We start from the raw sequence: 13,253 nt of genomic DNA on the forward strand, positions 1-13,253 counted from the left end.
CAATATGCCGCACTAAGTTTTCATTGCCCTGCCAATCCTGCCAACGCTGTGCGGCACACACTGGCACAGGATTGACAATGATGGCAAGAGCATTGGCTACAGCAGCAGCAGCAGTCCCAGTACCAGCAACAAGAGCAGCAATGTGCACAATTCAATATTGGCATGCTCTGCGGATTTGAAGGCATGCTTCGCAATTTTCCTGCAATACTATTTTATAGGTGTGTGACTATTACCTCATGTACTACAATTGGTACATGACTTGATAATGGCCGGCTGACATGGTACAATAACCTTTTTTTGGTTCCTTACAATCTGTATCACAATTTGTGGGTTCAGCAACGTGCACAATGACACCAGTGTGGACAACACAGCTACTACAACTGAGCAGACAGCAACATCTACACATGACGCAAAGCCGCAACTGGCCAAGGATCAAGCAGCAAAGCTTTTGACTTCTTGTAGAAGAGAGCAGGATTCTGTGAAGACAAAATCAGTGTGCTAGCAAAGTACCTGGCATCGTAGGAATTCATCGGTTTCCGTGGCAACAGGCAAGTTGAAGCATTGCCGATCGTTGAACTGCGGCGTGTTGGAGTTGTTCACCGTCTTAGTGCTGTGTTCCGGCATAGTCCACAGCTTGTAGACAACGTATGCAGATGGCTGTTGACCTGATTACAAAATGCATGGTGTATGTACAGGACTTAGTGGAGATATGCACACACATGTATACGTGGTGGCAGTAAACCCTGTCAGATAGTGACACATCGTAGGGTTATTCTGCAGCGGACCTGAAACCCAGCGAGAATATTACAAAACCACACAAGTAACTCTAGCAATTCGTGAATTCTAGTCGTAAATGCACGCACAATGCTATCATAATTATTCGGAGACCATAGTTCCCTTTCACCGGTACATACTACGAGAGCACTGGTACTACAGTATTACCTGCGGGGGCGTCGGACACTGTACTGTCACTACGGCATTGACCGTACCACTTTTTGCCCCAGGTACCCCGTGAATCAATAAAATACTTGTACACTGATCCGGACTTTTACATTTTCAACCTTTTCGGCTCGGCCATCCCTGCCCCACGAGTAAAGTGTACTTCAGATGGTTGACCGTATCACACTAAAATACCTTCCGACACCCCTGACCTGTGTTGAGGGTAGTTCATATTGGACTGCGAACGGTGTACCGTGAAGCTAGGAGCAACCGAAACCACCGGGACACTCATGAGTCATGACGGCGTCAGGTGTGAACACCGGGACACTCATGAGTCATGACGGCGTTAGATGTGAACACCGAGAATGGGAACGCAACCCATACAGTACTGTAAGTCGACAAATTTTCGGCCCATTCAATTTTCGGCCTCCCAGGGCTAAAACCCATTTCGGCCTCCCAGGGCTAAAGCCCATTTCGGCCCATTCGAATTTCGGCCTCCCAGAGCTAAAACCCATTTCGGCCCATTCGAATTTCGGCCTCCCAGGTAGGCCTCAGCGGCTAATGCTAGCATTAAAAGTAGCATTAAAGGCCTTTTTTGGAAACTAGCATTGCTCTAGCATTGCAAGCAGGTTTTATGGGGTAAAAAGCATTAAAAGGGGCCTGGGGGCTAAAAACCTTTCCAAGGCATACGCTGCAATGACCCATATGGTAATGTTTGCACCAATTATGGAGTCTGGGCCTCTTCTGGCACACAGCAAGTGCACAACAGGATTCAAGGGTACATATGCCATACAGTAACAAAATGGGTACTCTTGGTCCGGCCACAGTCAAAATACCGTTTACCGCTAGCGTTATCGTCTCAATGCTAAGGCCACTTAAGGGTGCCTATTTGGAAGCGCCAAACCTACGCTACACACATGCCGTGATCCACGCGACTTGGCATTCTTGCGTCACAAGGCACGTGATTTCACCGTGCATCTTGCAATAAGATTCAAAAACTGCGCTCAGGCCTTCAGTCACTTTTGCCTCAACAGTCGCACAAAAAATTATTGGTGGCGCAAGGAGAAGCTTGTCGTTTGGAGTGACAAGTGATCACCGCTGCTTTTCCTTGTCAGAGTCAACACTACACTTTGTTCTGCGGCCTTGGGAGTAGTGTTGGAGTAGAAATTGCTGAGGAGACGTCGCGGAGTGGCGAGCTTTCCTGCGCAGGTATGACTTTGGCCGTATTTCAGCATGGTCGAGTGGAAAAATTCAAAAAAGTTTATTTCAAGAAAACCCCAAAGGGTGCACCCTTAGCAAGCCTCAACACTGACAGACCGCCTGGAAGTGGAGCTCATGCTCCAGTACAACCGTGGTCGGCTCGGCCATGAGCTGTGAGTTCCCAAGCCGTAATGGGACACGAAGATAGTTGCCAGACATTGTCCACCGTGTATCGACTACTAGTATCGCATTTCTATCTTTAATTTACCATGGTGCCCTGTTTCATCTGATCGTGTCTACAATGAAATTAGACACAAGACCATCCGAAAAAGTATTTCTGTACACCATTTTCTTTCCTTTTTATTGGTGCTGAAACTAGCATTAATGCTGCAAACGAGCACTCAACCTAGCATTAGCAACCAAAATAACTAGCATTGCCAAAAGCATTTTTGCCCAAAAAAACTAGCATTAGCCGCTGAGGCCTACTCCCAGGGCTAAAACCCATTTCGGCCCATTCGAATTTCGGCCTCCCAGGGCTAAAACCCATTTCGGCCCATTCGAATTTCGGCCTCCCAGGGCTAAAACCCATTTCGGCCCATTCGAATTTCGGCCTCCCAGGGCTAAAACCCATTTCGGCCGCATCAAATTTTCGGCCTGTACTGCTGCCGCCTGTATACACTGTCACACTGAACTTTGCAAAACAAAATATTGACCGCATCAAATTTTCGGCCAAACATGACCAGGCCGAAGATAGCCGAAAATAAATAAATACGTGCCGAATATTTGTTTACTTACAGTATTATGCACATCACATTAAAAATCTTCAATTTCACGTTCTGACTGAGAACAGTGCAAGTCACCATACATCATAGTCTGCAGCATTGGACTGCACACAATCCACTTACCAGCTTTCCCCGAGAGAAGACCGGAACAAGACACAACAACGACCTCCAGCTGATTGTCGACCAGCAGCTGCAGTGATGACGGCTCAATGGGTATATCCTCTAGAGCGCCATCTGAAGGCAACACGTCACCACCGACATCAGCTGGTTGCTCAGCTGCCTGATTGGCCAAAACATATCCCAGTGCCTTCATACGCTCCTGCAGCACGGATATCGAATACAGTGAAACCTGTAACTAAAGACCACCGTGACTAGCGACCAGCCTGTGACTAAAGACCACCGTGACTAGCGACCAGCCTGTAACTAAAGACCACCGTGACTAGCGACTATCCTGTAACTAAAGACCACCGTGACTAGCGACCAGCCTGTAACTAAAGACCACCGTGACTAGCGACTATCCTGTAACTAAAGACCACCGTGACTAGCGACCAGCCTGTAACTAAAGACCACCGTGACTAGCGACCAGCCTGTAACTAAAGACCACCGTGACTAGCGACTATCCTGTAACTAAAGACCACCGTGACTAGCGACCAGCCTGTAACTAAAGACCACCGTGACTAGCGACCAGCCTGTAACTAAAGACCACCGTGACTAGCGACCAGCCTGTAACTAAAGACCACCGTGACTAGCGACCAGCCTGTAACTAAAGACCACCGTGACTAGCGACCAGCCTGGTACTAAAGACCACCGTGACTAGCGACCAGCCTGGTACTAAAGACCACCGTGACTAGCGACCAGCCTGCAACTAAAGACCACCGTGACTAACGACTATCCTGTAACTAAAGACCACCGTGACTAGCGACCAGCCTGTAACTAAAGACCACCGTGACTAGCGACCAGCCTGTAACTAAAGACCACCGTGACTAGCGACCAGCCTGTAACTAAAGACCACCGTGACTAGCGACCAGCCTGTAACTGAAGACCACCGTGACTAGCGACCAGCCTGCTATTACAGTAAACCTGTAACTAAAGACCACCGTGACTAGCGACCAGCATGGTACTACAGACCACTTTGCCAGGCGCGGACGGTCTCACATTCCATATACGGTAGTGCGGTGCAAACCTCTGACTAAGGACCACCTGCCACTAAAGACCGCTTTCTCCGGCCCCAAGGGGTGGTCGTTAGTTACAGGTTTTACTGTAGATCAATAAGAAGATAGAGGCTAGACCAGGCCTGGCGGAACTGGCCCGGTTAATCAGGCCCTGGCCGAACCAGCTTTTGACCACCAACACGTGAGATTGTCTCGTGCACCCACCATATCATGCACACTGTGTGAAGGGCTATAGGGTGGCCAGCACCCACTATATCATGCACACTGTGTGAAGGGCTATGTTATGCACACTCTGTGAAGGGCTATGTTATGCACACTCTGTGAAGGGCTATGTTATGGCCAGACCATTTAAAACTGCTTGCGCCAGTGCCGTGGACTGGTGCACACACACAATGATGGTGCACACACACAATGATGGTGCACACACACAATGATGGTGCACACACACAATGATGGTGCACACACACAATGATGGTGCACACACACAATGATGGTGCACACACACAATGATGGTGCACACACACAATGATGGTGCACACACACAATGATGGTGCACACACACAATGATGGTGCACACACACAATGATGGTGCACACACACAATGATGGTGCACACACACAATGATGGTGCACACACAATGACTTTTCAAGAGTACTTTAGCCTAGAAAGAGCATGACATCCCTGATCCTGTGGTGACCTCTATACAAACCCTGATCCAGTGGCGACGTATTTACAATCCCTGATCTAGTGGTGACCTCTATACAATCCCTGATCTAGCGGTGACCTCTATACAATCCCTGATCTAGTGGTGACCTCTTTACAATCCCTGATCTAGTGGTGACCTCTATACAATCCCTGATCTAGCGGTGACCTCTATACAATCCCTGATCCAGTGGTGACCTCTATACAATCCCTGATCCAGTGGTGACCTCTATACAATCCCTGATCCAGTGGTGACCTCTTTACAATCCCTGATCTAGTGGTGACCTCTATACAATCCCTGATCTAGCGGTGACCTCTATACAATCCCTGATCTGGTGGTGACCTCTTTACAATCCCTGATCTAGTGGTGACCTCTTTACGATCCCTGATCTAGCGGTGACCTCTATACAATCCCTGATCCAGTGGTGACCTCTATACAATCCCTGATCCAGTGGTGACCTCTATACAATCCCTGATCTAGTGGTGACCTCTTTACAATCCCTGATCTAGTGGTGACCTCTTTACAATCACCTGGATCTGTCCAGAATTTCACATAACCAGGGTGTAAGAAGGTAGTCGAGGGTCACTGGGTGCAATCAGCTATCTGTGGTAAGCCTTCGAGGCCCTCCCTATAAAATTCTTGGAATTTACAATACAACCAAAATCATCAGAAGGCAAGCCAAGGAAAAAATTATAACATCGAAAAATGTCGATCGCATAACTTGTGCCCACATTTTTTCCATGTTAAAATCATCATTATTCATTACATCATCCATGAGAGTGCTGAGGCAAAAAGTGGTACCATATTGACTGTAGCGTGTCCCCCTAGCAGGTGATGCCATCCAGAATGCCCCCGCCCCCTCCCATACCACACTATGACTCACTCTGTACAGTCACAATGCCCCCCCCCCATACCACACAATAACTCACTCTGTACAGTTGCAATGCTTGATCCACAGGACTGTGTAGCCGCGTCCATAGCTTCACTGTTGCCATGGGCAACCCGGTGTAAGGTTCATCGCCTGTATGCATATAATTTTATGCGTGCGTGTGCGTGTGTGCGTGCGTGCATGCGTGTGCATGCGTGCGTGGGTGGGTGCGCATGCGTGTGTGTGTGTGTGTGTGTGTGTGTGTGTGTGTGTGTGTGTGTGTGTGTGTGTGTGTGTGTGTGTGTGTGTGTGTGTGTGTGTGTGTGTGTGTGTGTGTGTAACACAAATACAGGTTACATACAGGACTCTTTTACGGGCAAATTAACACAATGGTTTAAAATGCAATAAATCATACACCGGAGAAGAAATCAGAAAAATGCCTTTTGCAAAATAAAGGTTTTCAAACCCAAATGAAAAATAACTTCAAATCAATTTACACAAGTACAGGTTACATACATAGTCACCAGTAGACAGTGGATTTCCATTTTCCAATGCACGTTTTGCTGAACTAAAGCCTGGCACTTCAGATCACATGACCATGAGTCACCTACCGGTGTAGGCCAGCTTGGGACATTCACTGGCAAGTGGTATTATACGGGTACAATCATGTGCTAAAACAATAAAGCAATTCCACCCGGCTCCACCACATATGCCCTCTGGCCGACCTTATCCCATCAGCATCAGGCACTTTGAAGTGTAGTAGTCAACACCTGCTATCAGAACTTCACTTATCCAAGCATTTCAATTCTCCAAACTGGCCTCAAGGACCGTGAGTTGTATGGGCATCGAAGCTGAAAACATCTCACTCCTGCTCGCCTTTTCCTCACTTGCCCGCGGTGAAACTGTGCATGCAATCCAGTGCAGGTTTAACACTGCCACATACCAGTACTTGCTCAACTGTGGGAGATTGAGTACAGTCGTGGCCATCTGTAACCTTCAGATGCCTCGGCCTGTTGGGCTTCAAACGACTACAGAGCAACTGAAATTCAGTTTCCTCAGGGTCTGTAGACGCCACTGTAGACTATTCATCTCTCACCTGAGCGGCAGTCATACACCTCTACCCAAAACGGTCTCGATCATTTGGGGTAGGGGTGTATGATTGTATGAGAGATCAAACTTAGTTACCCGGTATCTAAATTATCCATAAATCCAAAAAGGGCTAGTCACCGGGAAGCCATGTTTTCACAGCCCCTGCTCGTCATGATGTTTTTTTCGGATAACCAAACACAAAACGGTCTCAAATGCAGTACATATTGCTGCGGTCCTTACCAATGGTTATGGATTGTAACCCTCCAACCAGGTCCATGTACATGTAGACAATGGCATGCCGGGGAATGACATGCTGGAGAATGGCATGCTGGGGAATGACATGCTGGAGAATGGCATGCTGGGGAATGACATGCTGGAGAATGACATGTTGGGGAATGACATGTTGGGGAATGACATGCTGGGGAATGACATGTTGGGGAAAGACATGCTGGAGAATGACATGCTGGAGAATGACATGCTGTGGAAGGACATCCTGGGGAAGGGCACTGATGTTGGAGAACGACATGCCACATTATGACATGTTGGAGAATGGCATGCCAGTTCTGGACATTTTTCTCCCTCCCATTCTTGTTGTACGTAGCTCTGCCCTTGGACATCAAGCACTCTATTGGACAGTCTGGATCTTTCTATTTCACTCTATACGCACTGTTCAAAAAATGTCATAATTATGCTCTTAAAGTTAGCGCCCGACCCTATACACATTGAATTGAAAGAGAATACGGGTACACACGCATACAACCAGCCAAAACCCACCAATCAGCGTGACGGTACCATGGAGACGATCTTGTTTAGTCTCCGAAAGCAGGTCTCTGAGATGGAAATGGCCGGCCGCAATGGTAGACCATGATGCACCTGATGCTCCGTGAAAGCATACCCTGCATGGGACCTGGAAGAGCATAGAGAGATAGAGACATGACCGTCTACACATCGAAAACAATTCATCACTTTCAGTGGAAACGGACGACATGGTCAGCAAGCAGGCCCGGCGGAACCGGTCCGGTTGGTCAGGCCATGGCCGGATCAATTTTTTGGCCATCAACATGTGTGTTACTGGTGAGGAGGTGATGTGTACCCACTATATCATACACAAACTGTATGAAAGTCATGTGTATACCCTCCATATCATACACAAACTGTATGAAAGTCATGTGACTACCCTCCATATCATGCCCAAACTGTATGAAAGTCATGTGACTACCCTCCATATCATACACAAACTGTATGAAAGTCATGTGACTACCCTCCATATCATACACAAACTGTATGAAAGGCTAGAGTACCAGGGTATGGCCGGACCAATCAACACTGCTTCCGCCGGTCCTGGCAATACCCATAGTTCAAAGATGGGAGGGAGGCATTCTCACAGGAATAAGAAAACAGCTGAGATTTGACCTTCGGTGCCTAGCTGTATGCTCAATGTGGTAGCCATGGCAACTGAACGTACCGTTCTGAGAGAATGTATAAGGAAGTCATCCATTGTGACGGTGTAACACGTCGTGAAGTTGAAATCCATCAACCTGCCCCGCAGTGTTGAGAAGAACACACACAACATACCCTATCACTAATGCCAGTCCGGCACTTCCATACTACACCCATTAGCCTGCTCCCCTCCCCGCCCCCCGAAAATCACGGTTCGCTCGAGACTCAGCTAGACTGACCCTGCCCAATGGTGAGAAAATACACAAAACATACTATCATGCCAGCTCACATCCCGGCATGCAGTGACATGCACATGTACCTGCCCAGTGCTCATGACTAGAAGAATGTACACAGCACACAGCATACTTTCATCCCGGTTACCCGCTCCCATCATGCTAACAGATGTTCTCCGCCCTAATGCAAGTTGATAGTACAGGCTATCTAGTGACATGCTGCCAGCCTGCAATCCTTGGCTGGGCACAAGTTGGTATGTTCCAGACTATAAGCCACACGTTCAGTGTCTCGCAATTCACCCACGAAAAGTCAGTGCAGTTTATTAGCCACTGCGACGGTCGACTGAACTGTGAAATACATGGCAGATGTCTGCATTTCGTAGCAAAATAATCTGTGTACGACTGACACTCTGGCATATACGGTACTGCAAGACCAGGTGTTCTAACGATTCTTTCAATATCGTTAACTCGTTAGAATTAAATGTCCGTTAACATTACTGGTCTTACATTAATCTACACCCTTCTACTCCCTCTTGCTCGTGTGCCTGATGGATCTGTATACCTCGTTGCTTTATAGACTTTATCTTGCCAACACAGGCTTAACCCGACTGAGCACATGACTGGTTCATCTACATGTTTTAGTTTCCATGAGAACCGTGCCAAGCTTACCCACTCGTTGCCATGGTGCTGGTAACCGTGAGTTCAAAATCCAAGAAGTCCAGGGAGAGGAAGGATAGTGGTGGAATGGAGCTGCCAAACGCTTCACGTCCGTCTTCACTTAACTCAAACTGTGTTTACCATGCACACATGCACACATGTACACCACGCATACAACACACGCACGCGCATACGTACACACATATATGCACACATCCACATCCACATACATACACACACGCACACACACACACGCACACGCACACGCGCGCGCGCGCGCGCGCGCGCACACACACGCACACACACACACACACACACACACACACACACACACACGCGCGCGCGTTTATTCATAAATATGCCAGTAAAATCCTCCTGATGAGATGGCAACGAAAACGTTCAAGGATACATAACCTTGATAATGGTGTGTGTGCGTGTGTTGAATGCACTCTGACTCGCTTTAATTATTGCGCTGAAGTTATAGTATGATAATCATACTATAACTTCAGCGCAATAACAGATATCATCCATTGCAGGTAGAATGTGGTCACTGCAACCATTTTCGGACCAATGTACGATCCCTGATTTAGGCTGTACCAATCAACCTGAAATGCCTATGGACCATCAGACTCAATTCCTGCCCGCACCAAAAGCACATACGCTCACCTCTCCGAGGTGAATCTGCAGGCGATTTTGCCCCGGCTGCAAAGCCAGCGTTTCAGCAACATCCTGCAACCACCGGCAACAGTACAGGAATAACAGCAGTAGCTCAGTCACCATGGCAACCACCAGGTTAAAGGGGAAGTTAAGGCAAAAATTAAAATTTCACCAGTTGTAGTCTTCGGGGTGCTGAGTCGAATGGTCTTGGTCCGAGGAAGCTGAGACGCTCCCTTCCTACTTGAATCCCAATCAAACTCGCGCACTTCCACCGAAACCGGGTGACTGCGCCCTACTAGATGGGGATTTGTATGCAAAATGCCACTAAAAGCGCCATTTCGTTCTTATAAAAGCACGGATGACCGCGATTGGCCCATATGTTGTAGTCTTTTGGACGCTGAGTCAACTGGTTTTGGTCCGAAAAGGCTGCGATGCAGCGTTCCTCCTTTATTCCCAATCGAACATGGTTGAACAAGCGGTCACGTGCTCCTGGGTGCCCAAATCACGTGGTCACCACGCCAGCAGGCGAGAACTTTCACACCAAGGTTCAACTCGAGTTCAACTCGAGTGACAGGACTGCACCCAAAAAAGGTCAAACAGGCTAGTAAGTTGTACCCTGCAGGCACGGTGACCAGGTGACTGGCGTACGCAGGAGCACGTGACCGCTTGTTCAACCATGTTCGATTGGGAATAAAGGAGGAACGCTGCATCGCAGCCTTTTCGGACCAAAACCAATCGACTCAGCGTCCAAAAGACTACAACATATGGGCCAATCGCGGTCATCCAGCTTTTATAAGAACGAAATGGCGCTTTTAGTGACATTTTGCATACAAATCCCCATCTAGTAGGGCGCAGTCACCCAGTTTCGGTGGAAATGCGCGAGTTCGATTGGGATTCAAGTAGGAAGGGAGCGTCTCAGCTTCCTCGGACCACGACCATTCGACTCAGCACCCCGAAGACTACAACTGGTGAAATTTTAATTTTTGCCTTAACTTCCCCTTTAACACATTTGAGTGACAGAGATCAGAATATGGCAGCCATGATGTCATGATGATGTCACTACTATGATATCTAACACTATCACTAGATGATGTCCATGATAGAAAGATAACAGTGCTGTCCAGTGGTATGTGGACAGACTTGCTCAAGAGCTACGCACGCCGTGATCCGGCACGGTGGACATGCAAACACAGTTACTAGTAGGTTGTTATCCAGCTACAGGCCAGAGGACGTCAACTGACGACTGTTTGGGTGTCGTTGCCGTGGGACACGGAATGTAGGTCCGTCACAAGTAGTATTTCACAGTCCCGCATCACTATACTGTGCGTATAGATGATGGGTATAGCACGCAGGAATGCCGCTTACTACACGCATATCAGTGTCCATCAACTCAAACACTCAACACAGCATCTTCACTGCATAGGTCACTAAATGTGGTGAACCGGCAATTCTTGTGACATGCCCCAGACCACGCCACCACTCCCCTTATTCATGGCTCACACATGACGGGTTTACGTGGATCTAGCAAAAAAAAGTTTTTTAATGTGCAGCAAAGGGACTGTGTGGAGGGTTTGAGATGAGGGACCCTGACGTGTGAATGGCTGCAATGGAGTCTGCGCGTACTGTTGGGAAACCTTTACTGCACACATGTCGCAAGTATCTTCACCGGACCGTTTCCAACTTACGTCTTCAGCTGGATGTGCCGAGACCTTAAGCTGCTTAGTTCCATACGCCATATCGTGGAGCTGCTGCTCAAGACGTTTTATCCGCGTTCGTAGTCTGGCCACGGAGTCCTTGTGTTCCTTTGTGTTCTCTTCACTCTCTGCCTCGACGTCGGCCAAGCGCTTTTCAATGAGGTCCCGTTCGGCTTCGACGTCGGAGGTGATCTTCAGCTGCAGTCGGAGAAGATGGCGATTCTTTTCCAGCTCTTGTCTCGTCTGTGTGTAGACTGTCTCCAAGCGATGAAGATCACTCTCCGCACGTTCTATGCAGTGACGGCACAGAACAGGACAGAAGCCAGCGTTACAGCTAACTATTCAGGGGCGTCGGAAGGTATTTTAGTGTGGTACGGTCAGCCATCTGAAGTACAATTTACTCCTGGGGGAGGGATGGCTAAGCCAAAAATTTTGGAAATTTAGAGCCCAAATCAGTGCATTATATTGATTCACAGGGTACTTGGGGCAAATAGTGGTACGGTCAACACCGTAGTGACCGTACCGTGTGCGACGCCTCTGCTATTGCACAGGTGGGAGAGGGGGGGAGGGGGGGGGGGGAGGGGGGGGGAGGGATGTGCTTCAATCGCTATACAGCAAGAGGATTGACTGTTGGAGGAAGGAACAGATGGTTTCAACTAATGAATACATGGATGGATGAATGACACGGCAGATATTGAGTCAGCTCTAATACATACACTCTGTGTGTCGATTACTATGTCAAGAACAGTATCCACGGCAAGTGCAGGGGAAATGATCGGTAAGGGATTGGTCATAAGTCTTTTTTTCACTACAACCAATGGCATTGCTATACTATAGTGATGATTGACCCTGGTCTATCCCATTCTCGAAACCTGCAAGTCCAAAGACAAATTAAACTCCACAGTAAACCTAGAAAACTAGATCTGACAAATTACTTTGATAGAAGTGCACATGATGCCAGACCCGACTTTTACACCATTCACTGGTTTAAAAGTGATTTGATTTGATTTCGAACGAAGGATCCTAGGAACAATTGCAGATGCAGCATATCGAACACATGATCAAAGCTACACATACTTGCGATACCATCGTGATTTTGTTTTCTTGACCTCACATGCATGTTTCAGGGGCACAGGGGGATTCCCCCCATAACTTACTCTTTGCAGCAGCCAGAGCACCGACCTCGTCAGAAACATGCAGGGCACTCATATTCCTGCCATCGCTCAGTTTACTTTCCTATCGCATCAACACAGGTGATAAACACGCACACATATCAACATACACGCACGTACGCACACACGCACACACGCACGCACGTATCAACATAGCCAGAGCAACACAGGTGATCAGCAGAGGCAGATCAATTTGGGCAGACTACCCATATTCACCAACACAGGCAGAGCCACACATATTCACCAACATAGGCAGAGCCACACATATTCACCAACACAGGCAGAGCCACACATATTCCCAACCCGAGAGCACATCAAAGAGAGCAGCAGCAGCATACTAGTTATGGAGAGAACAATACCATGGCAGAGAGCATATCACCCAAAGAGTTGCGGCTGACCATGCAGCACATACCTAGTACAATGGCACAATGTCGGGCATGTTGGGAATATGCTGGGGAAACACCGTAGTGGGAATACTCATGAGAATGTTAACATCACTCAGCAGCCTGAACAGCAAGCAGCATGTAAACCAGTACATGTACTTGTGCTATGAGTACACATGTACATGTAGTACCTTGATAAAGGCCAGCGCTTCCTCCAACTCGGTGAAGTTCACAGAACTTTGCTGCAAGACGGCAAGAGTGGGA

The 13,253-nt window shown here is 48.0% G+C and overlaps 1 protein-coding gene across 2 annotated transcripts in view; it reads right to left on the reverse strand.

The window, feature by feature from the left end:
* Positions 1 to 510: 510 nt before the first annotated feature.
* LOC135809362 (protein fantom-like) overlaps positions 511 to 13,253 on the reverse strand; it is a gene marked incomplete at its 3' end in the record, with an annotated part of 31,103 nt that continues 18,360 nt past the window's right edge. For both annotated transcript variants that reach the window (XM_065322701.1, XM_065322710.1), the window contains 10 exon segments: positions 511 to 665; positions 3,045 to 3,240; positions 5,726 to 5,817; positions 7,528 to 7,660; positions 8,219 to 8,291; positions 9,096 to 9,214; positions 9,750 to 9,812; positions 11,426 to 11,724; positions 12,592 to 12,670; positions 13,181 to 13,231. In XM_065322701.1, coding sequence (XP_065178773.1) covers positions 511 to 665; positions 3,045 to 3,240; positions 5,726 to 5,817; positions 7,528 to 7,660; positions 8,219 to 8,291; positions 9,096 to 9,214; positions 9,750 to 9,812; positions 11,426 to 11,724; positions 12,592 to 12,670; positions 13,181 to 13,231 — 1,260 coding nt within the window.

Source organism: Sycon ciliatum, chromosome 1 (genome assembly GCF_964019385.1).
Source record: "Sycon ciliatum chromosome 1, ocSycCili1.1, whole genome shotgun sequence".
Taxonomy (NCBI): domain Eukaryota; kingdom Metazoa; phylum Porifera; class Calcarea; order Leucosolenida; family Sycettidae; genus Sycon; species Sycon ciliatum.